Source organism: Protopterus annectens, chromosome 12.part0, assembly GCF_019279795.1.
Source record: "Protopterus annectens isolate FY-2018-M chromosome 12.part0, PAN1.0, whole genome shotgun sequence".
NCBI lineage: Eukaryota > Metazoa > Chordata > Ceratodontiformes > Protopteridae > Protopterus > Protopterus annectens.
In genome coordinates this window covers 159,199,435-159,226,264 of record NC_056746.1, presented here as the reverse complement: position 1 = coordinate 159,226,264, position 26,830 = coordinate 159,199,435, and the positions used below count along the sequence as shown (strand labels likewise).

Below are 26,830 nucleotides of genomic sequence, written 5' to 3'. Positions count from 1 at the left end.
TACTAGGTTATTGGTTTGTGAGAACTTTTAAGAAGTCTAGTCTTACATTTTTGTGGTAATTACTTAGCACATGTTTTGTTTATGAATAACCCAGAGGTTGGTAGAATAATATAAAATAAAATGCAGTATCTGTAAGTTCACCAATGCACTTTATTGGAAACCACACAACTTCAGTTAGCACTTTTGTCTCCTTTAACTCACAGAGACTTCTTCAGACTGAAATTCATCACTAATTACACACATTAAGTACCCTACTTACATGCATCATAAAAACACTGTCCAATCCTGACTGAAACATATCACATGATAAACTATATCTGAAACTCATAACAGTAAAAGTTATATAAAATCAGTATTTTAACCCTTTTCTTTTCAAGTACATAACAGATTCTTCTCTGTTGTTAAGCCCATGGTAAAAACATGCATTTAAATTCACTTGCCAGCAGTATTCCAGCCATCCCAACTCTTCTTGTATATGTTTAATATAGAAAGAATAATATATAAAGAAGACAATAAACTAACATCTAAAATATACAAAACGGACTTCCAAAATAATATGTATTTACACTATTCTAGCCTTCACCCGAAGAAAACTAAACATAATCAAAAGTCAATTAAAAAGAATAAACACTTTAACCAAGAATGATCATAAATTTTTAGAAGAAGCAAAACATTTTTGCAAAAGAATGGCGCATAGCGGGTATCCAAGAAAAGAAATGGATAGTATGTTAGGTAAGGAAATAGAGGAAAGAGTTAATGGTGACAAAAAGCACAGAAAAGAGTATACTCATAGGACAGCTTTGGTAGTACAAAACAGTGCTGACTCCAAAGCTATAAAAAGTATTGTTAGTAGAAACTGGGGAACCTTTAAAGCTAGTAATGACATTGTCAAGAAGACTGGTACGGGGCCTAGGTTTGTTCAAAAAGAGCTAAAAATTATAAACACTTTTTTCAGAATAAATTGAACAGATGTACACCACTTGAAAGTAGAAAAGAAATGTTAAAGTGCTTCAGTTGTAATATGTGCAATTATTTATACACCGATTCCAATTAAGTTGAAGTAGGCAAGTATTTAGTTTGAATACCAGGGGCTTTCTCATGTAAAAGCAAAAATGTGATTTATTTAATAATGTGCATGGAGTGTCAGGTGTTTTATGTAGGGAGAACAGCCAGGGAGCTCAATAGAAGAATTTATGAGCACAAATATGCAATTGCCAGTGGTGATGTTAAAAATGCTATGTGTAAACATTATAAGGAAAATAAATGCAAAGTTAATTTTAAATGTTTAGTGTAGGAAGCACTGAAAAATATAAATAGTACCATCAATGTAGAAGAAGAGTTGGGATGGCTGTAATACTGCTGGCAAGTGAAGTTAAATGTATGTTTTTACCATGGGCTTAACAATAGAGAAGAATCTGTTATGTACTTGAAAAGAAAAGGGTTAAATCACTGATTTTATATAACTTTTACTGTAATAAGTTTTAGATATATTTTATCATGTGATATGTTACAGTCAGGATTGGATAGTATTTTTATGATGCATGTAAGTAGGGTACTTAATGTGTGTATTTTAGTGATGAATTTCAGTCTGAAGAAGTCTCTGTGAGTTAAAGGAGACGAAAGTGCTAACTGAAGTTGTGTGGTTTCCAATAAAGTGCGTTGCTGAACTTACAGATACTGTATTTTATTTTATACTGTTTCTGACAGTTATTTGTTTTGTTTCGCTGCTTTCTTGAGAAATAGGTAGAACAATATTTATTTGTTTCCCCAATTCCATAATAGACATGGGTGTAATTGGGGGTGAATTTACAATTTCTTATCCAGTCATCCAAATTTCATTTGTCTAGAATAAGAGAAGTACTTTACTTTTGTGTGGAGTGGAAGATGGTTCCATAAGAGCTGTTTTCTGTGTGATACATATCTGTCCCTGTAACATGTCCTGCTTATGTTCAAAACAAATTGTGATGCCTTCATTAGGTGTTTATGCTACTGCTGCACCTATGAATGTGTAATACATCTGACATGCTAGGCTCTTTTGAGGTTCTGTACATGAAACAGAGATAATCTCGTCATAGCTTGAATGTTATGGAGAGTGTGGAAAACGCTTTGAGATTGTCTGCATACTTTTTATGTTTTAGGCCCATGATTTTTTTGTCAAAAAGTGAGTTGTAACAAGTGTTTGGACAGGTACATACTGAAAGGGGCATCATATTCCTCGACAGGCTTAATGAGAGCAGAGTGCAGTGTAATGATTACATCCCTGGACGCCATACAGATAAGCATGAAAAGGACTTTATTACAACATTTGCTGCTTGGTGATCGAATTACAGTTTGTCTATACAACTGCAGATCCCAGGCAATTGGTTCACCTTTTAGGGGTGTGCTGTCAGTGTGATAGTTACAGGGGTGGTCATGCTTCATGCTTTCTAAAGGATACTGTTATACATTTCTTGACTTTTAATTTTAGTCCATGGTTTTGACACCAGCTCTTTCTTTGAGTAAGGCCCTCCTAGAGGATCTTGGTGTCCTGTGGGGAGTTAATGATGGCACTGAGGTTACAGTCATTTGCAAATGTAGTCAGCCATAAACCCTTAACATTTGCTTTTGCCTCCTAGAAGTAAATGCCAAAGAGTAGAGACCCAAGGACTGAATCCTGGTGTGCACCACTAGTGACAGGTCTTCTGGAGGAGGTAGAGCAGCCCACCATAATTTCCTGGGTTCTATTTGTGAGTCACTGTATTGTTCAGTAAGTTACACAACAGTCTGCATTTAACTGGGAGAGAAAATGTAATGCCTGAATGTGGGATGGTGTTTAATGCATTTGCGAGGTCTAGATATGTAGTATGTAATGATTTGTTGTCATCTGTTGCTTCAGTAAGCTTCTTGAAGAAGTCAACCAGGTTAAATAAGCAGGATCTCCCCTTAAGGAATCTGAACTGGCTTGGGTCATGGTGTGTGTCCTTATTTATTAATTCATGATGTTTTTTTCTATAGCCTTACAATTGAGGCTGGTCAGGCATATGGGTGTGTAATTACCCAAGTCAGTTAATGGCCCAACTGTGCTCAAGGGAATGACTGTTGCTATCCTCCATTCATCCGACACAAAGCTTGTTTGGAAGCTGATATCTAACAACCTCTGTCGGGGGAGTCTGACAAGTCAAGCATCAGCAGTCCAGCTCATAACCAACAGTAGGCATGAACAGTGTTTCAGTATCATATTATAGGCATAAAGTCTGCATTCTGTAGATTCAGATCTAACAATTTAAAATGGTGTTTCTAAAACCAAAGTAGATCAGAAATTGGTCATCTGAATTACAGGTTTCTCTACAAAGGAAGACATCACAGAGAGTAATCTGTGTCCTGGTTTTCCTCTAACTGTTACAAGTGTATAATGTTGTACTTAAAATTACTTACTTCCATGCCATTCCAAGAGCATGTGTTTGTTGAAATCAGACCTGGATAGAAAATTGTAGAGGAGGAGGCCTGTGAAAAATACTTAAGTTAATCAGCATATTATTCAACATTATTTTAGTGCCAGAGAAGGATTCTGACATTGGAGCCCCGCTCTACATCAGTCCGCCATGAACTATCATCCCAGGATGAAAATGTTCAATATGATTGTGCAAGCCCGTATGACCTCTGTTGTGCAGGTATGCCTTGTAGGACATTCTGAAACTAAAGATGCTTACTAGCAAGTTAATATATTCAGAACTTAAAAGTGTTTGAACTTTCATGTGGAAATGATATGCTTTCAGTTGAAAGTACCACAATTTGACCTTGAAACAACTTAAATGCTTTTTTTTTGTTTGTTTCAAATGCCTACCCCTGATTATTGCAGCACATGGGTTTGAAAGTTGTCAAATATTTCCATATTTATATGATTGTCTGATCCTGGTTTAGTCTAGCCCAACCAATGATTGAATTCTAAAGTTAGTGCAGAGGGTTAGGGCTGTGAACCGTAGTTCCTATGGTACAGGGTTTGATTCCTTCAGCCCTCATTTGCCTAGTGTGTGACTTTGAGCAAGTCACTTAACTAGACATTGTTCCCGGGTCACCATTTAAAAGGAACTGTGTGTCCAGTGGACCTACCTGGTTAAAAAATCTGTATTATTATTATTCAAATGCAAGATTGATGGGGGCTGTCAACCAAAAGAAATTGGATCTTTTCCCAGCACAAGTTAAGCCCTTACTTGGGTATATGGTTGGACAGTTGTCAGGGATAGTGCTCCAGAATCAGGATACCTTTGATATCATTCTTTAAGTGAGTAATAACTTGGAGACCCCCCTGCCTGGCTTTCTGATGTGTTGCTGACCTTAACCCTTCCCGTAACACTATTCAGACAGATTTGAGCTGAAGGTGGTCATATTATAGATTGTGAATCGAAAAAGCAGCAGGCAGGGAACAGGCTTTTATTCAAGGATGTTTCTGGTTCCCAGGAAGGAGGAGGGGTTGTGGGGACCTATTCCAGACCAACTTTCTCAAAGTTCCCTTTTTCAGGATGTTGTCTCTTCAGACATTTTCCCCTCTGTTGCTTGTGAAGCTTTTATTGATATCCCTGCATTTGAAGGATGCTTACCTTTATGCTCCTATTCACCCTCTCTTCAGGAAGATTTTAAGTTTTTCTGTTTCTTCCTGTCAGTATCAGTTATCTGCTCTGCCTTTTGGTCTTTTTACAGCTCCCTCCAAGGGTCTTTACCAAATGTCTGGCCCCTGGGATAGCCTTCTGCAGACTTCATGGATTTCAAATATTCCTTTACTTGGACAATACCACAGTCATGGTTCATCAACAAACAAGGGGGCACAAAGTCTTACGTCCTTTGCAAGCTGGGTGTTCAGGCTTGGGATTTTGTACTCTGCCATCACTTGATTCTTCAGATGGTTTACATTCCTTCAGAGCACAATCTTGTGACATACTCTTTGAGCAAATCTAGGGCAAAACCTCCCAAATGGATGCTTCACAGGGAAGTGTTTCTGGACATTGTACATTGGTGGGGTACTCCTCAAGTAGATCCTTTTGACTCTTCTCTCAACAGACAACTTTCACAGAGTGGCATGTCCTCTGGCTTGGAAAGTGAATGCATCTCTTTTTCTTGAAAGGAGATGTTTCTGTATTACTATCCCCCTCTTCCACTACTACCAAAAGTCCTGCACACGATCATGTGGTACAGGCCCAACATTTTGCTGGTGACTCCCTCTTGGCCAGACAACACAGTTCCGTCCCCTTCTATTTCATCTGGCCAGGGGCAGTTGTCACAAATTGCCTTACAGGATGGATCTTCTCACACAAGACAAGGGATCTTTCATTCAACATTATTTAGCCACCCTTCTATTGACACTTTGTGTGATAGGGTTTTGTTTCCTTTTAGATTCCAATTTTATGAGGATGCGCTTTGGGTTATGCAGGAGGCTAGAAAACCCACTACTAGAAAATCCTATGTGACTAAATGGAAGAGATTTTCTATTTGATGTCTCAATCATGACCAGGACCCTTTTTCTGTGGATATTCATACAGTCCTTTCTTATTTGTGTGAATTGCTCAATTGCAGCTTGGCATATTCATAGTTGAAGTCAGTTTGTCAGCCATTTCTGCTTGTCTGCCTCTGAACCCACTTGTCTTCTAGTTTTGAAGTCAAGCAATTTCTGAAAAGCATCCTTCATATACAGCCTCCAAGAAGTTTGTTCCTTCTCCTCCTCCTTGGGACCTTTATTTTGTTCTTGAGAAACTGACTCAGTATCCTTTTTAGACCGCAGTTTCTTCTTCTCTGCAACATTGTACTTGGAAGACTGTATTGTTGGTGGCTGTTACTTCTGCCAAGAAGGTCTGTAAACTTTAAGTACTCATGGCAGTTCCATCTTTTTTGGTTTTTCATAATGACAGGGTGTCTCTTCGTACTAGTCTGTCTTTTATGCCCAAGGAGGTTAATGTTTTTCCTTGAATCAGCCCATTCATCTTCCTTCTTTTTCTTCCCCACTGAATCCTAATGAAAGGCTTCTTCACAAATGAAAGGGTTCTTCACACCTTTGATTTACTTAGCTCAGATATTACCTAGACTAGACATATCGGGAAATCTAAGCATCCTTTTATTTTTTTTTGCTTTCATGCCAGGAAGTTGGGTTTAGCTGTATCTAAACAAACCATCTTCTTGATTTCTAAGGCCATTTCTCTTTGTTGTTCATTTCATGGCAAGCAGCGTTCTTCTTCTGTTCATGCTCATTCTACTTGGGCACTGGCCTCTTCTGGTGCTTTTTTCAAAGGTGTGGATACTAGATCCATCTTGGAAACTGCTATTTGGTCTTCTCTTCAGACTTTCACCAAACATTACAATTTAGGTGTAATTTCTACGGCCAGAGTGGGTTTTGCCAGGGCCATCGTTCATGGGTTTTTGGAGGGCTGTACTGCAGTTTCTTCATCCCATAATTTCCAGTAGTTTTTGTACTCCCCCAGAAGTGAAGAATACAGCAACAGTGATAATGAAGGGCATAGTAAGTCATGTAAGATCTTGCATAACAGTGTATGTCATACTTTTCATTGTTGCAGTATTCTGTCCAGCCATTGGATGGCACAGTGGTGCAGCGGTAGCATTGCCGCCTCACTGCAAGAGGTTTTCCAGTTCATTTCTTGGCTGGGGTGCCTTCTGTGCAGAGTCTGCATGTCCTCCTTGCGTTCGTTTGGGTTTCCTCTGGGTGCTGTGGTTTCCTCCCACATTACAAAGAGATGCTTCTAGAGCATTTTTCTGCGGGCCTCAGCTGAAAATTGGCTTTGTTCCAAGTCAGACTTTCCTGGTAAACAAATGTTAACTAATTCCCTCCAACCCCATGTTACTTTCTGTCACTTTCCTTCTGGCCAAGGAGCTTTTCTTGTATCCTTTTTGTCCTTGTCTTCCTGGATGTACATCATTGCTTTCCTCTGGGGTTCCTCTGGTTCTTCCGAGACACTTAATTTCTGAGGATTAGGTACTCATATGTCGCATATGTAACCTTATCTGTTTCATACTTAGCCTGAGTGGAATTTCACACCAGCTTACACCTGCAGAGTTCCTGCCTTGACAGCTTTTGCCTGAGCTAAAATTCATAGAATGCAGTTTTCCAACCTACCTATAATCAAATATACATACCTCAAAAACTGTAAAAAGTTACAAAAATGTTAAAATATAAAAATTATTCAGCACACTCGCCTCTTTGCAATAGTAATGTATGTATGCCAGACTTAATGGTATTTTTGTATTGAACAAATAATATAATATATAAGATCAGTTATTGTAATTATGCGAACAAGTAATATCTCTATAACTACAGTAGATGTACCCCAACTATCAGTGCAAGTTTTGTTCATGCAGATGTGCTCTTCATTGTTGTGTATATTATTTTTGCAATGTCACTCCATTTTTGGTATGTTTGCATGACTGAGTGATATGAATATTTACTTACTTACTTTGAGAAATAAAGTAAATATCTGTAAAGGAATGCTAGTTGGGCACTAGCTATCAGTGCAAAACATTTTCAGCATTTTGTATACTTTCAGCTGAGAGAATGAAGTACCATATATACCCTTTGCGTTTCAAGTTATTAATGTTGTTATTAACAAATGCCATATATGTATGATATTTTCTCTTGTACATAGTGCATCATTTGTATGAGCAGCCATTTCTGGCCTCCGTGGTGACTTAGTATGAGAATTGCTGTTCAACAGTTTGAATAGGTAGACAGTGCCCGAGATATTTAGAGAAATATATTTATGCATATCTGCATATTTTATTAGAAAACAGATATAAATATCTATAAATTGGTAGTGGTCAGATGGCAGGTATCGATCGATGAACGCATTTGCAGCCTTATGTAAGCTTTTGTTTGATACCATGAAATACCTCATAAATTGTTTGGGTTGAACTATTAATAGAAGTATTAACATGGAGCATATTCATATTTCTATATGAAATTAAATCAGAGTTTCTTGCTTACTGACCACTGTATTTGGGTCAGCAAATATTACTGACCTGTGTACTGAACTATCCAAAGAAATGCAGTTCCACATTGCTATTAATGTGGACACTGCCTAAAGTATTTACATAAAATAGGCATAAATCTCATATGTATTGCCTAAGTATTTGCAAAACCGTAGTAGACAGCAGTCCTCTAACAATTTTCTAGCATTGCGTAATCTTTTAACTGACATCATGAAATACCATCTGCTCTACCTTGTTCATGTGAACAAAAATACAAATATAGCATGTACTGGTAACTTGGCTTAAAAATAAAATCACACTGTCACATACAGCCTCATTTATACCAGATGACATTTTCGATCTGCGTGCTAATTTGTCCTATTGAATGATATTCTGAAATGCTACTCAGTGAAAAGCCACTGACATTTTTTCATAAATATGAGATTTAGACAAATCTATATATTCACAAACTTGATCTTTTTAGTTGTGGAACTTTTTCTATAGGAACATGAACAATTTGGCCACCTTTAAATCCGAACTTAAAATCACACTCAAAATTAAATCAAATTATGAAAATAATCATCTGGTTTGTTTACTAAACGTCCAAGTGGTAGTCATAACAAAGCAGAATTCAAGAAGGTTTAAAACTGAGTGAAATATGCCATGCTATTTAGTAAAATGTCCTGGCATTTTGAGCAACAGTACTAATCATGGTAATAACCAAGGAAGGCTTTGCAGAAATATTGATCAGCGGCTCCATTCTGAGTATTGATATATCCTAGCCATTGTCCAATATTATAAGCCTTTTCCCTTTCATTAGGGGCATACAAATTGCCCTTAATTTTGTCAACCACTGCTAGCTTCTTTGATCTCCATATAATCTCCGCTGACTTGGCATAAACATTTTTGGATAAATTAAAAACTTTAGTCTGTTACTCCGGTCAATTACAAAAAAAAATGTGAAAAACAAAAAAAAGATGAATGAGGAGGTCAGTAAAATGTAAAATGTTTAATATATAAATTTCAAGTACTTTCATCTTCCAACACATTTACTGAAGACTTCTTCAGACAAGAACTGAATTAATCAAAAGTCATGCTTAAGTCGTGAAAATAGTTAATGAATAAAAAGAGGACGCACAGTGGCGCAGCGGTTAGCATTGTCGCCTCACAACAAGAGGTTCTCCAGTTCAATTCTTGGCTAAGGTGCCTTCTGTGCTGAGTCTGCATGTCCTCCCTGTATTTGCATGGGTTTTCTCCTGGTGCTCTGATTTCCTCCCACATTCCCAAGACATGCTGCAGGTGGATTGGGCACTCTAAATTGACCCTAGGGGTAAGTGTGTGCCTTCTGGCAAACGTTGGGCACTGGCTGGCAACATGACACTGTAAAATTCTACTGCCACTTGTTCTACAGACCACTGATCCACTGTAGTGATCCATAACAGGAGCAGCCGAAAGGAGAAGTGGTTAATGAATAAAAAGACTCTACCTATTAAAACCAATTCTGTAACACATAGGACACATTTAAAAGCTTTCATAAAATGCAAGAATTAAATGGTTTTCATTTAATTATTCTAACTTAAAACTTTCCTGTCTTTGGGTGACTCTTAAAAGTAACGTTGAAATGTAATCCTACACTTGTACAGGTATCCAGCAGTAAGTCCCACTGACGTCTCCAGCAGTCTAACATAAGGACATAAGGTTATTGTCACTGTCTTATTTATTTAAATCAAGGACATTTATAACTTCATTAAAATATTTACAATTAGAACACAACATATTGTGTATAGTACACTAATAGCAGGTTTGATTTTAATATGGTATAGATGTTTGTACATTTACTTTTAGCCTTACTAATATGTAGTGCATCGTGCATTAAGGGATAGTATGCAAGGTGTCACTGAAGTATGGTGGCTGAAATCTGATTTTTGAGTGTTATGCCCCTCACAGGCATAATTAATACCAATGCATACACATACGCACACCTCAGTTTTATAGTTCAAGAAAACTAAAAAAATAATGAGTAATAAAGTCCATTATTCACAATTAGGAACAGGTTTAAAAATTAGATTTTTTTAACTTCAAAACTTGAAAAAACAGGGTTTTAGTTACCTTGCATTCTCAGAAAAATATTCAGTCTGAAACTTAACTGTCATCAGTTTATTATTCGTATTTCAATATGAACCAGGATTATACATTTTATTTTTCCTAATATGTACATGGTATAGGTTCATAGGTGTTTACCAGGCTAATGACCCCAAGGGCCTTTTTAAGCCTAGCCATGCATCCCAAATCTCTGGTACCCTTGATAAGTGTAAGCATGGGTCTGGAAGATTAACCATTTACAGGTTACCTGTGTCCATTAAAGATATAGGTGCCAAACCAGGGATGAATTTCCGGTTTCCTATCGAATTGTCCAAGTTGCACTTGAATTAGGTTAGGGAGGAACTCTGTTTCACATGGATGGGGGAGCCTGTTCCATAGACGGGGTAGTCTCTGGGATACATAACCTGTCTCTCCAGCAGTTCCTATTTATATTGCAGACAAGGTTTAAGTCTTTAGTATGGGTAATTCTGGTGCTGTTTGTTTTGTGGATATGCAGGAGGTCCATCAGAGTGGGGTCTGACAATGTCCTGCATGCCTGCCATAGATCTCCCCTCCAGAGCCTGTAGGAGATAGAATACAGGGTTAGGACCCTGAGACAGTCTGCACAGAACATTTTACTTACGCCCTGTATTCTTTTAGTGAGGAACCTCTGTGGGCATTCCAGTTGTTGGTTATCCCTGGTTAGCAGACATACATCCCAGATGTTGTAGCAGGCAACTGGATGTTAGGGCAGTGATGTCAAGTGTGTGTCCTTTTCATAATGGGTTTGTGGTTAACAGAACACTGCAAAACAGTTGGGCAACCAAAAATGCAACTAAATGCTTAAAAAAAGGAAATAAAAGTATTTTTTGCAAGAAACTATACAGAACATATGAGGAACACCTGACTACATCCATCTGTATGACCCAAGTGTGTGGTATGCACTTCTAATGGGCATATTCTTTATGTAAAGAGTTGAGAAATAATGGGGGTTGGAAAAACTGATTTTTTGTAAACATTTTAAATGGGAAAGTTATTTTTTTATTTGAACTGTCTTAACATGCACAGTTGTACTACCAGTCAACTGCATTTGTTCATCTAAGTGCTAAGGTTCTCAAGAAATCACTTAAAGAAATGGAGAGTGCATATAGATTCTGCAGGCATGGTGGGGCATATAGATTCTGCAGGCATGGTGAGGGCAAAATGTCTTGTGCTGGCGCTGCAGGCACAAATCTGAAAATTGCTTAACTCAGTTTATAGGCAGTGGTGAGTTATGCCTTGCACATACGATATGTATTTGATATACAGTGCCTGGAAGGTGTAAAGGCTGTGGTATGCTGGCCGTACATTCAGCTGTGCTCATCAGGATATCCAAAGAGTGAAGAACACTGCAACAGTGAGAAGTAGGACATCTAATGTTATGGTAACATCTTACATAATTTTACTTTCAACATGTTTTAGTGGATATTTTGTCTGTCAGCCAAGTAGCGTGTTGATCATTCGTTATATAATCAAGCAGCTATCTTTATTGGTCTCACTCAGTCCTCCTCTGGCAGTATTTTCCAACCTTGTTAAATGAGATCCAGCCTGTAGTGACCTATACTTTGTTTTACTTGCAAAACTGTAACAGGTGTACCCACCTGTATAGCTCAAAGGTTTTACATGGTTTTATAATATGTTGAAAATCATGTGCATTTGATAACGTGTATTTTCAGTTGAAAATCTCCACTGCCTTATTCGTTAACAGTGATTACATCCACAGTCAGTACATTTAGATCCTGCCATTTTATTAAGAATTAAATGTCAGGGTGTTTAGTCATAAATCGGAAGAGTTTGTTATCAGTACAGACCTTCTGTGGTCGTGCTGTATTAAGTGGGACTTGGGACAAAATTCTAGCACTGCAGGTGGTAGCTGCTGTGCTTCATCAATGTCTGCCCAAACTGACATACTTGATTTTGTGAAATACGTGAATTTATTTTAATAGTGTTTTTTCTTTTACAGGTACTCAGTGGCGAGAGGCACAAGAAAAAGACCTTAAGAATGTTCTAAAGGATATGGATAATGCTATTCCTATGGTATTTGTTTGTGGAAATCATGATATTGGCAACACTCCAACTCCAGGGACAATTGATGACTACAAGAAAGCCTGGGGAGATGACTACTTTAGCTTCTGGGTAGGAGGAGTTTTCTTTCTTGTGATAAATTCTCAGTTACTCTTTGATGCCTCTAAATGTGCTGAGCTTAAGGAAGCCCATGACAAGTGGCTTATGGAACAGCTAGCTGTGGCCAAACAGCACAAATGTAAACATGCCATTGTATTTCAACACATTCCACTGTTCCTGCAGAAGCCAGAAGAAGGGCATGACTACTTTAACTTGGACATCCCTGTACGGCAAGAGTTGCTGGAACGCTTTCATGATTCAGGTAATGCATTGTTTTAAATATTTATGTACAAATACTGTAAGTAATGGCCTTTTGAAGTCTACTGTCTGTGAAACTGCTGGGCACATTAAATTTCAGGCTTCACTTGGATATATGTCTGGGGGGGGGGGGTGCTCCTTTGTTTATATGTGAGTGACTGTATATATTTGCTTCTTCCTGGAAAATGGCTTATGATTCACATTTTTGCTAGTGGCATAACAGTGGGATGAAGTGAAAGGGTTTAAGAAAGACTGACATAAATCTGACTTTCACATTACTCTTTCAGTATTTGTGTAGGTCATTGGTTAGGATCTCCCTACATAATGTGAGTGAATCCCCCCCCACACACACACACAATGTATTGTCAATTAAATTAAATAATTGGAATCAAATCCACCAAACATGCAAGGTGAATTGTTGTAAACATCGATCTGATGTCATTTTCGTTCTTTCCTCAACCTGTGGATTAAGGTCCGAACTTCAGATCTGACTCGGCCGCTGCTATAGCTTGGGATCTAACTCTTCAGCTCCTCCCTTACCCATAATGTCCCATTCTCCAGATTTCCCAGATCTTGTTTGCCGCACTTCAAGCAAGTTGGGATTTCCTTCTCTCATAGCTCAGTGTGGTAAACTTTTTAAATTTTTGTTCTTGATATTTTTCCGTCACCCTTCCTTGCCCTCTTAACAACTTTCATTTTTATTTTCAAGTTTCTTCACTTTTATATAAAACGTTTGTATACCAGCTGGTATATCTTTTTCTTACCATTGTTGGTAGTGATCCTTTTTTTTCCCTTTTCTTCCTTTCTAAAAAAAAATAAAAATATTTACATAATACCAGTAGTTTCTCTTATAGTGATTTTAGACCTCGTTGATCTTTGGAATATATTTTTTCCACTGGCATCTATTGTCGGATTATGCTGCTGAATTGCCGGTATTTGAAGAGGTTCGTCTCAAGACACAGGGATCACACAGTAAAGCGCAATTTCTCTTAAGAGCACACAGAGATCACAGTCAATCTGGGGCAGGTTTCTTCCTCGCTCTCCAGATTCCAAGTAAGTCTCCCCACTGGCACAGCTGTGGGTTAAAATCTCAGCCGAGTAGTCAAGCTAAAACCTCCAGCACCCTCTCTGTCCAACAAGTACATCGTGTCCCTGCCCAAGTAGCACACACACACACACACACACACACACACACACACACACACACACACACACACACACATTGAGATTTGATTTATATACAAACACACAGGTACTCCTAGGGGAAGGCTGGCACAGGTTTACTAGCTAGCTATGCCCCCTTCTTCCCAGACTATAAGGTAGTAATCACTGCCACCAACCACCCTTATTTATCAGCTACTTCCCAAAGGGTGACCAATTCTACTGTGTAATGTTACTGTTATCCAAATGGTAAGTCTGACCAAACTTTTAAGGCTATTTAAGAGTGGCCTGCACAGTGTCACCAAATACATGCAAGTAATCTAAGACCTTAAATATCTCTAAACAAACCAGCCACAATTAAACGGTTTAAATATATTTAATAATAAAAGCACAAGACAAATACTCAACTTAATACAGTAACAACAGAATTCAGAATCACAGGAAATATTTTAAAACAACATTCCAGGACAGTCTCACATAAATCCATAAAGGATCTAAACTAATCTTACTAAGTTCCTAGCTATCTGTAAGAGAGATATTATGATCTAAGTCTTGCCTACAGAGCCAAGCAAATATAGATGAGAAGTACTGAAGATGGATGTGTTCAGATCCAAGACAAGATACAAAATGCACAGACTCGCTCTCTGAGATAGTTCTTAAATTACTATAAAACATTTCTGCTGGGTTATCTCAGATTGCATCATTCTTGTTACCTCTGCCTCAAAAAATACTTGTCTCTCATAAACTTGCCTGGAACTGGAAATTGTAAAACAGTTACACACTTCTACCTTTGAAACCTGTAATTATTTCTCTTTCTAGGCAATAGAAAGAATTTCTAGCTGCAGATATCCTGTCTTCTAACTGAAACTGAGAGATACCACAGTTGTAAGCGATTCACATATTTTCTTAGAGTTTGCAAGTTAACTCTGTTCTTTTCCAGTTGGGTACACTGTGGTTACATTCTTGAAGCTCAGCACATAACATACAGTTTTCTTACATTTGTAGGACAAGCATACAAATATTATTATTCAGAAATGACATAGAATTATTTACAAAATTTCAGCTAGCTGGGCTGGCAGCCTTCACATACTGTGTTAATATTTTTCTGAAGGTGCTACTGCAAAAAGAGCTATGTGCACATTGCCAGTGTATTCATGGTAAAACAGAACCACTGGGTCAACATTTCTGACGTGTCCTTAAAAACAAGAAATCAACATCCATTTTCAAATCATAGCACTTAAGGAGGGTAATTATTGTAATGGTTTGAATCATTTTGATTGGGGGGAGCTAGAAATGCTAAAATGAATCCACAATTAGAAAGCAAAATGTGCACATGTAAAGAAATGGTCACACATTTCAGATGCATCTCAAAAACTTTGATCCATATCAGTGAAATCCTTTGTGGCTATAATGATATATTTTCCGGGTTAGGATGATTATCAGAACACAATTTCACAGCAGAAGTATCACCAGCTCTCAGGATGGAATTGATAAGCTTGTCAGTAGGAAGTAATTAGAGGCAATAGATAAGGTGTTAATGTTATGGTTACTGTTGTAAACCAAGATGAGATTCTTAGTTGCATAAATCTGCAGGATCTGAATAAAGTGATAAAAGGATTGCATTATTCATTGCTTATATAGTTTAAGTGGTGTCATTGATTTCAGATGCTAAGTTCTTGTCCGTACTAGATGCAAACCAGTGTTTTTGCAGATAAGAATACATGAAAAAAATTCCAAATTGTACGCATTTAGTATGCTGTAAGGAAGGTGTAGATTGTTAAGATTTCCATTTTCAAAGAGCTATTGCAGTTGTAATTTAAGGTTTGGAAGGTATAAATGTAACTAATGATCTGCTATTTTGAGACAAAACACAAAAAGGGTAGGACAGTAGACTGATACTGCTGTTACATGAACATGAAAATTTCAAGTTAAGTAAGAGCAAGTGTAAAATACAGGTCTGAAATGTGTGGTTTATATTTTGATGTCAGAGTGACTGAAGCTCAGTGCAGATATTCATAGTAGTTGCTCATAAGCCAAATTCAGATGAAAAGCTAACCTTGGAAGAAAATTTTAGGAAGAAAACAGCATTTTGCAAAACTTTATACTTAATATGTCTCGGAAAACTGTGCCAGTATGAAAGCTATTAGACAAAATGTAGCCTGGGAATGGATCCCTAAACGGGAACAGTATTGAAATGTTCAGAAATATAGTTGCAGATACACCAGTGTTAAAATACGGTGATGTGAGTAGTCTAGTTGTGTTGTAAGAAGATACCAGTCAGAATGGCAGAGGTCATGCAAGAGAATAAACTGTTTACATATGAATTAAATGTGCCTATACATCAGTTATACACCAAAGAGGTATGGTTAGATAGAAACCTGTTAACAGTAGTACATAGATGTGATGTGATAAATTCAGCAAATATGTGTTAAACAAATTTGAGTAGAAACTGATCAAAAAACTTTGCAAAGCATATTCAGAAATCTGTACAAGGCATCTCTGAGATTGCAGACAGTATTACTACTTCTGTGGGAAGATTATCTAAAAATAAAATACTACACAAAGTAAATATATTAAGACCAGCATGTTTTCCAGAGAAGCATGAAAAACTGTTGCAGCTAGAGTTTGAGTAATACTACATTTACCAACAGTGAGAAAAATAAAATAATTCTATATATGAATTGGCACTGAACTAGAAATGCAGTTGCTGAAAGAAGTTACTGTACGAGGTTAGCTTGAACAAACATCATCAGTATGAAACAAACTCAATGTTATTTTTACTTAAAAAGTTAATTAGGTCTGTGGTTTACACACACACACAAACACATACACACCAGTAATGACATCTTAAATAGAACATGCAAAGTTGTGACATTTGCAGTACGTATCAACAGCAATCCAGAAGAAGTGATAACTGATTTTCTTTCTTCATGCCTGTCTTGGTAGTGAAGAGCACCTTCTTCCATAGAGCAAAGTGGATACTGATTTGCTCCATTTTTAAAAAGCCCTGAATAAAGCATGGCTAGGTTAGTATGCTGTGTTGCCTGAAATCAACTGGGAGATGCACTAAGTGCACATATGATTAGTGTATTTATTTAGGTTTGTGTTCTCAGACAAAATAATGGATACTTTTTATCATTTCTAACTGTGGTCTGCAATACATGATTAAGGAATTCAGAAATTGTTTGCTAATGTAGGGATGTAAAGATGTAATGTCCACTCAGTAAGGTTTGTAGCTGGATGGTGAAATGAAGAGACTTGTTAATAATCTGACATCTTTGGCAAAAAGCACAGAAGATTAACATGATAAGCTGTTAACAAGTTTCATACTCTTATCCTGTAATCCAAGGACTGATTCTGCTGTCCTTCATGTGTCTACTTTGTGACTCGGTAATTTAACTAAACATTGCTTCTGGGCTGTGGTTGAAAAATGTCCCTGTGGAGCAGTCCAATAACCTGGTAAACAAAAAGAAAATCTCATGAGAAAGACTAGTAGAAAAGGCTTTAAGAATTTTTCATTTCATCTCCCATTTTTATAGTACAGAAATGCTCCATTACAGTGACTCTGTTCTCTCACCAACTTAGAACATCTACTTCTTCGACATTACCAGTACCTAAAATAATATAAAGTAAACAGAATATTAGACAAATATAGTGAAGACAAGATACCATTACAATAGAAACCACAAAGAGTCTGCCAAATTAAAAGTTCAAAGTCACGGGAAAGTTTACTGCATAAGGATGAAGTAGCTGGTTAAGCAGCTGAACTAATATTCTATGATGTTCATGTGGAAAATAAGGAACCGCAGACACCTGAATGAAAGAGAAGTGTAAAAGTCCAAGAAAGGTGTTAAACATATAATGTCAGAAAGTATTTTATAGGAAATAAGGGACTATTAGAACTTCTGATAACTGAACAATGATAGCGAAGAGTTGCAGAGATAGGCTTCTCAAGTTGAGTTTCCTAGAAAATATGCTGTGCAGCAAGAACTGTCCATAGGCAGTATCTTAGGACAGGGCAAAGTGGAAACTACCTCAGGTGCAAAGTGTTAAGGGATGCAGGCAGCTATCCAAGACTGATCCTAATCTTATTTTAGTGCAGTCAAACCTGAGCGCCACAGCGCTGTTTGTATGGTATATACTATAGCAACTGCTTGCTACATTTATTGCAAGAAGTTTGTTACAGTTTAAAAGGAAAAAAAATATTTTCTTTTTTTTTTTTTTTTTTTTACTAAAACTTGAGCATTGTAGTGGTTCACACATGGTATAAACTGTAAGAACTGCTTGCTACTCTTGGTGCAAGATATTTGCTGCAGTTTAAAAGAAAAAAAAAAAAGCTTTGTTTCTTTTTTTTTTTTTTTTTTCCCTCAACTAAAATCTGAGGAAGAAGATCAGGGGGCAGGGTAAAAAAATGAGATCTGATTGGCTCCTGCATTTCAGGTACCTAATCGTAGAACTTTTTTCCCCATTAATTGCCCCTTAGCAGAGGAGGGACAGAGTGGAATGCAGAAGCAGGATCTGACTGGATTGAAGACATTTTGCTGTTCCGTCAAAGACTTGGAGCAGGAAGGAGGGAGTGTGTATCTAGCAACGTAGTTATTTTGCCAGTACAAGGAGCAGACTTTATTTTTTCTCTGTCACTACAACTGAAGAACTGGGGAGGCACGGCACCACTACTGGACTTCAAAAGTCCCAGCTGTACCTCTGCCTGACAGATGATGAGATATCCAGACTGAATAATCCTGTCATACACTCTAGGGTTTGAAAGTCATTAAAGAAGCAAGGCAGACATATGGACTGCTTCCAGAGCTGGTCGTGATAGTAAAGACAGAAAAAAGTTGCATTTATTAAAAGATCTTTTGAATGTCTGCAAAAATGACTTTATTTGATGTGAATAAATCATGATATGCTTAAGGCAGGGTTAAGGCTAATATAAAATTATCACTTTAAGGTAGTGCATGCAACCATGTAGATGTCAGATGTATTTATATTTATAACTTGTGGATGGGAGATGTCATGTATGTTATTGCCCAGCTATTTGGAATTTGAATGTCATTTGCTACACATACCTTCTAGATGTGTAGTCTGAATGAACACCTCTCTAGATACCTTACAACACCAGCAGACATACTGACTTCCAAGGTTGTATTCTTTTGTCCCTCAGCGCTCCTCCTCACACGGCTCTTACTTTTCCTCCGTCTCTCCCGCTGCACCTGTAACGGCATTTCCTCATCTGTCCGTTTATCGTCCTGCTCATTTCCTTGGCTTCTCCTTTCTTATCTCTCTCACCATTTTTAAGCTGCATTCTACTGTCTGTAAATTGTTACTAAACTCAAAAACACCCCAGTTTGTTCTTTTCCTTGCAGCCATCATGCTTTTAATAAATTATTTTATTTGTCTAATCAATAATTAGCAAATTTATGTTAATTTCTGTTGCATTTTGTGTTGAAATGCTGTTCATGTAAGAAATATTTAAAAATATGCAAAAACATGTAAATAAGTTCATGTATAGATGTTTTTACCCAGCAATTATAAATGTACAACACTTGTAACTTAAATGTGGAGCTTTTTTCCCCCGAGTCTGCTGAAAATTGGTTTTAGCCAGCTGGACTTTTCACAGTCAACAAAAACTAATAAATAAAAGTGTGTGTGTGTGTGTGTGTGTGTGTGTGTGTGTGTGTGTGTGTGTGTGTGTGTACATTCTCACACACACACACTCACTCACACACTCACACTCACATAGATTCATACATACATACACACACACACACACACACACACACACACACACACACACACACACACGCACATAACTATAAATGTTTATATATATATATATATATATATATATATATATATATATATATATATATATTTGAACAAACGAACGAAACAAAATAACTTCACAACTCCACCACGAGCACTAGAAAGACGAATAGCCATCTGCTCTCCATTAATCTCAGAGCATGCTTGGTGCATGTCGGTGTTCCATGTTTTGTCGTTGTGATGTCAATATTCTAGACTTTGACCTGATAACACGTATCAACTGTAGTTAACTCCACAAGGTATTTGCAAATAAAACAAAAACAAAACAAAGTACCAATAAGTAGAAATGCTTAACTTATTTCACATAAAACAGAGCTTTCGGGAAGCACTCTTCATCAGTATTCATCACACATTTAAAAAACATTCTTTATATGTCTTAATAAAACACAGCACATGACACAGCCAACCAATAGCAATAGACAAGTAATTAATAGCACAAATACTATACTGCCCTCATATAATAAAAAGCATATGTATACAGAGCATATAAAAATATATAAAATGTTACCAATTGCACTTATATTGTTTCTGCTTACCAACTAAAATTGGTTTTATTGTTACCATGTTGTTAAACCCAGGATGTTTATCCACTTCTAATCTGGTAATCCATCTTTATTCTGCTATTTCGAGTTTGTTATTGATATCCCCCCCTCTCAAATTTTATATGTATTATTTCTAGGACCTTAAACTTAAAATCATGTGATAGACCCCATCTATAATATGCTTAGCTAAAGCATTAGTTGATATACTACTTCTGATATCAGATTTACATTCAGTAATGCGGTCCTTTAACCGCCTTGAGCATTTACCTACATAGAAACATTCACATTCTATACATGTCAAAAGGAATACTATTGCAATAGTATTGGATGTTGCTTGACATCTAATTTCATACCTTCTTTTTGTTAAAGGATGTTGAAACTCTAACTTAGCACAAATATTCCTGCAGCAGCTGCAGTTATTACAATGGAGTATACCGTATTTTTTACCTGTGGAATTGTTATAGTGATGTTAAAATCTTTATAACATAGATGTCTCTTTAAATTCATACTATGTCTGTACACAAATCTTGGTTTGTTACCCAAAATGGCTACTAGTTCAGGCATAGACATCAAAATTCATCAATTCTTCTGTATGATATTTTCAACCTGTCTTGTCATGCTGTTATAAGTGGTGACATATCTAAGTGAAGTAGATGCATTATTACTTGGAACATCATATTGTATAACCTCACCAAAAAGGGAGGGGGGGATTTTTAATCTCTTATTTAACGCATCTTTCATTTATTGCTTTTGGTTGGCTGTGTCATGTGCAGTTTTATACTAAGATATAAAAAGAATGTTTTTTTAAATGTGTGATGAATACTGATAAAGGGTGCTTCCAGAAAGCTCTGTTTTATTTGAAATAAATTAAGCGTTTCTGCTTATTGGTACTTCATTTTGTTTTTGTAATATTATGGACTTTGACATTTCAAATAGTAGCCAGGTAGTCATATATACACAAATACATACATGCATATGGGTTGACTGAAATCACAGGATCATAGGAGATTACTAGGCTATCAACCTGGAAGTTTCATCCCAGTGAAATACCATGAAAATTCTAGTCAATACCCAAGATTGCATTTAGTGATGACCGCCCATGTCCAGGAGGGTTGTGAGCGCTATCGCCTGTAAGAATGTAGGGTGCCCCACCCACTTATCCAGTCTCCTCTTGAACAATGTCAACTCTACCTTAGGTTTACATCTGTTTAGCTAACCAAGCAAGATCAGCTAAACAGATGATAGTCAGTTGTGAGATATTACACAGTTCAAGTGGTAGGGAAATGTGCCCTTTCCCTAGGATTGCGCAATCTCAGAGTCAGTATAGAATTGGCAAGGTTGCAGCCCCCGCATGGAGATGCAGGGGGCTTGCTCCTTTGCAAAAGCCAATATTTAAATTTTTTTTTTTTTTGTAAATGTTTGCATGTGTCGGGATCATTGATCAAGTGTATGTGTAGTAGTGTGTCGGCATTTGCAAAGTCAATTCTGAGTCGACTTTGCAAACATCAAGAATTGGCTGTTTTGATTATGATCAGTATCAGTACACTTTTGTGTGTGTATGTGTTTGTACATATAAATATATATATACACACACACACACATTACTACAGTTACATTTTACAGCATTCGAACTGGACATTCTTTGACTGCTGTCCTGCTTTTTTGAAGCTGATCAGAATTTATAGCCCCTTTAAATCAGGATTATCGTGGCTTCTAGAGGTGAACTGTCTCCTATAATGCTTGCTGTTGTTCGCAGTATTTATAGGCAAAAAAAAAACAGAATTTTATCTGAGAATGTGCATTTGTGACTTGTACTTTATTTTTGGAAAGTCTTAAAGTATCACAAAAGTAAAAATATAACATGTAACAGAATGATTTCTATGCACTGCTGTCAAAAGATTTTTTTTCCTGGGACTATCTCAACATCTAGATTGATTGGTTTGCTGGCTAAAGTTATTATTCCGTTTATTCTTGATTTAGTTTGTAGTATAACCATAGCAAATACTTGTACTCATTTTAAAAATCAAACAATTTTTTTTTTTTTTTTGGTAATTCATCTGTTAAGCATCGTTTTTTTTCCTTGCTTAAGCTGTGTTACCCTTCAGAAAACAAGACTACAGTATAATTATGTTGAATGTATGATGTGCAACATTTTGATTTTATATTTGTAGAATATCCTAGGATTAACAAGTGGTCCCACAAACATTTTTTGACCTTTCGATAGAAAGCAGTCACTAAAAAGGCAAATATTTGTCTTCTGCTAATAAAGCAATAACCTCTGTCCATTTCCTGTTAGTGCTGCTCTTTCCTGACTTTCTGGAGAAGATGTAATGCTGCCAGTTGCATTTGTGTTACTCATACATTATTATCAAGGATGTTTCAATCTCTTGCTGCATTCTTCTAAAACTTTGACTCATAGTCCACAAAGATACTGCAGCCATTTTTGAGGGGGACTTGAAACTCTTCCCCTCAAATACAAACTGTATGTATTGATGATTGTATAGTCTCAGACAGTGGCGTCGGGCTGGCAACTCTGCACCGTAAAAATCCACTGCCAATTATGAGCGGACTGGAGTTACGCTGTAGCGACCCCTAACCGGGAAAAGCCGAAAGACATTACTGTAGTCTCAGACAGTCCATCTACTCAACTAATATTCATTTAAGTAAACTTTTGAAACTCATAAATGTTGTGGACTAACATTTTTGTGGTTTCAAACATAATACAGTACTTGGAAGATTTGTCTTAATTTGTAGCTTCTGTTTATATTGTAATTCTTAGTCTCATCCTTCTGCTGCGTGTGTATGAAAATCGATAAGAGAATAGTAACATCTTTGTATTGAGCTTCTCATATAATCAAATTAAATATTAACTAAATGGACCTGATGATTTGTCGAAAATCTGAGCATCTAAAAGAAAAAAAAATGCCTGACAGTATGTGACAAGTTTTACACAGAAAAACAGATTTTTAACTTTTAAGATGTTTAAACGTTTGCTGTGATTCATCTTTATATTTCTACTTATGTCTGGAGCAGTCTTCAAGAAGTTTAGTTTATACAATTTGTGTTTAACTATAATATTTGCATATATTCATCTTCCTCAATATGCTGCTCGGAAAGCTCTAAAATTGCTTTGTAATATGCACCTGTTTTTGGACAGTTTTTTCCTTCAGTTAATAATAATAATCAAATTTCTAAGGTTTTACCTTTCTTCATTTCTTTTTGTGTCATTCCAGAAAGGATATGAGAGTTAAATAATTGTGTGATTTGAACAATATTTATGTATATTATTCTATTACCTAAGTAACTGCACAAGTGGGCAACCCCCTTTGGCCTGCATTTTTGCTACATATAGAGAATTCTATTTGCCACAAAGCAATTGCTAATTTATATCTGTGTAATATATGTTTTCCAAGATGCTTTCCACATACAGGAACATTTGTCAGCCTTTTTCTCACCTCTGAAACAAAATATGGCATTACTCGAGAATTTACCTAAAAGTTAGAACTTACCATTGACCGCTCTCACAATCAAAAACAGATAGTACATTTATGAAAAAGTATATTTAAATGGAGATCTTTGAAGAGAGGTCTCTCTCCCTTCGCCCTAAGAAAGATATGTGTATTACTATACTGTTATACAGTACCCTTTCCAGCCAATGATTGTACAATTTTGTTGTATGTCTTTTGTAGTCCATTGTACTTTAGCCTGCCATGTAGAACATAAAAAGGACATGAAGATTTGAGATAAACTATTGCTCGAATCTGCTGCATCTGTTTTTCTTGTCCACAGCAAAGTGGGGTTGGAAAACTGGTTTGAAATTACTCATGTACTTATATGCACTGAGGTCTGCTGCTGGAATTTGGTTAAGTGGAAGGAGCACCTAAATATGATTTATTGTTACAATGATTTCTGCATGCAGATGTACTCTTGTAGTAAGGATACCTTGTCCTCAGCTATGCTTTATTCGATATTTCTGTCCCTTGGAGGTATTCATGAGACACCTTTTCACTGGTTACTGATCCATTACATATTCCCATTATGACTTCTTCCGGTTTGTTAGAGTTTGGAGACTCTTGGAGGGTAGGTAAGATTCCTTCTGGCCCACACATTTTGTCAACTTTAAGGTCCTGTATCTCTTTTTCCGCATTCGATCGTTCAGACATCCTATCTCTCAACCGTTTTTCTTACCTATGCTTCTCCCTAGCCAGGCTTGGACACACTCACCATTTCTTGTCTTCTTATGAAGACAGAGCTAAAGAAACCATTTAGACTTATTTCTCTTTGTTCTTTTTGCATTCCTTCCTATACACAGCTAAGTTTGAATTTTGTTGTACCAACTTTCACATTTATATTTGATGAAGCATTGTATTTTTACACACCAGCTCTTTTTCTACTTTCACTTATGCCATTTTAGTTGTTCTTCTGTCACTTTTTCTAGCATCTTTATAGCCACTTTACATTTATGCTCCCAATCTCCAAACCACATTGGTCCCCCCCACCCCCCACTGCGTAGAACCACCACCACGTATTTGTCTGAAATGTTAATCTCTCTAAGTTCCTGATTTACCTCTTCTGTGTGCTCGCATCTCCTCTCTCTCTCTCTCTCTTTTGTTTCCCTTGTGTATCCCGCTCCTACTTTGGTTTAAAGGCACTGTCAGCTTTCTTTCAACACCGAGTTCCCCTCTTTGCAGAGGTGTTGTCTGTCATGCTGCCTGTTTTGTCATACCTCGTCCCAACAGTGTGCCATTCCCTTGCTATGCTCTTCAGCCTGTCACACAGGACTTAAACTGCTCTGTTCTTTCTTTTGTAGTGCTGCTGGCTGTTTGCACTGCTTGTATTTTTTTTATTTGTAAACTCCACATTCACCCATTCCTTGTATCTATCAGCTGCCATTCTGGTTTTCTTTATTGCTTTCTTGATGATCCACCAGCGAGATCATTTATGCTTATCTGGGCAATAAGATATGAGCATCCCATGTCTTATTTCTCTGCCTTGGTCATAGTTTGGCCTGTCTTATCAGTATCAGCCTAGGACTGTATTAATACTATCCACCATCTTTTGGACTTCCCTCCCTATCTGACTCATTTTGTTGTCAGTCCTTCCACCTCCAGGCTTCCTCTTTTGCCTTACCCTGTCTAGCACCCAACCCCCCCCCCCCCCCCGGCTGAGTAATCAACTTGTGCTGCCTTTCCCCTCTGTAGTTACTCCTGCAGACTACTCTTTTCTTAACTAGACTAACCCTGTCTGCCTGCCTAGCCTGCCTGTTTTTCAGATTAGTCCTAGCTGCGTTTTCTGGCCTAGTTCTCTTCCTTCCTGCACCTACAGTTTGGGCCACAAGAGGGTAATACTGTACAAATACAAGCAAAATTGAGCTGAAAGTATATTTCTCTTTTTAAAGAACTGTTTCATTCCAAATGTTTTGTGAGTAGATATTTTTTTCTGGTTACTAGGCATGCAAGTATTTTGTTGCAAAGAGGGAACAGTATAAAAGCTTCCTGTCTTTAAAACAGTGTCCTGATGTGTATAATAGTTATGACCTCATTCTAGGTTTGTCTGAAGCAGTTTTTCTTCGCAGAATATCCTGGGATGTCTTTGATGTTCTTCGTCTCACATTGCTGCAGTCATAACCTGTGGGTAGTCCGCTGTCCTCGGTCGGCCCGAATACCAAAGAGTTAGGCTGGCGTCGGTCATGGGCGCCCGGAGCTGATGTCAGTACGTAGTAGTACTTAAGCGCATGACCGACGCCATATCCTCAGTCTTTCTTACCGCGTGGTCCGAAGCAGAAGCAGCGTTTGCAAGTGCCATTCGGCGTTCTGAAATTTTCAGTTTTCGAGTTTCAGACCGAAGACCAAGTTGGGCTAAGTACCCGCTCGAAAATTTTGTCTTTTCTTGCCTCAGTTAATCCGGATGTCAGAAAAAGTTAATAATTGTATTTCTTGTGGGAAACAGATACCTCATAGGGACTATCATTCTCTCTGTAGTCCTTGCTTAGGGCCTGGGCACGATGTAGTCGGGTGTCGCTTTTGCGCTAGATTTAATAAGCGCACCATTAAACGCAGATTAGACTGTGCCAGGCTTGTTTTCGGTAAGCGGTGTAACTACAACATGCCGTCGGATCCTCCGACGCCCGCTACCGCAAAAAAGCGAAAAGATAAATCTTTAAGGTCTAAACCGGATGAGTCGTCCGTTGCGGACGCCGGTTCTATGGAATCTACGGTTGAATCTGTGGATCCAGCCGAGGTCTCGGCTGAATCCCAGGGGGAACCTTTACTTTTGCAGGAGTTGGCCTCTCAGGAGTTAGGACAGGCCGAGGGTGCTTCTCAAGTTTCTGTGGTTCCATCCTTACAGAAGGTTATTAGGCCTTCTACTTCAGTCACTAAAGGCCCTGCTAAGGCTAGACCTGGTATTTCTGGTACGGGCCACAGCCCTGATTCTCGGGCTCTGTTCCTAAAAAACATATGTTGAAAATGGCAGAGGATTTGATTACTTTGATCAGGGGTTCTATGCCCCCTCCAGAGAAGAGGCCTAGGGTGGAGACAGATTTGGAGGGAATGGAGCATTCCTCAGATTACTCTGAGTCCTCAGCTGAGGATATTCAGGATTTTCCTCCCTATTCTGATTCGGATGCAGAGGATTCCTGTCCTTCTGCTTCACCTCCAGAGGATTTTTCCTTTTCTGAAACCTTGCATTCCATGAGGGAGCATTTCAAGTGGGAAGGCCAGGATTTTTCAGATTCTCGTAAGAGGCTTAGGGAATTTTTGTTTTTGCCACAACATAGACCTTTGGCTATTCCCCCTGTTTTAGATGTTGTTCAGGATGTTTTTTCTGAAGCTTCCCTTAATCCTGATTCTTTA

The 26,830-nt window shown here is 37.6% G+C and overlaps 1 protein-coding gene across 1 annotated transcript in view; it reads left to right on the top strand.

Moving 5' to 3' along the window:
• Positions 1-26,830, top strand: part of CPPED1 (calcineurin like phosphoesterase domain containing 1) — a 738,666-nt gene that overhangs the window by 518,326 nt on the left and 193,510 nt on the right. Inside the window, exon 3 of the mRNA XM_044089183.1 lies at positions 12,029-12,451. Coding sequence (XP_043945118.1) covers positions 12,029-12,451 — 423 coding nt within the window. The remainder of the gene's footprint in view (positions 1-12,028; positions 12,452-26,830) is intronic.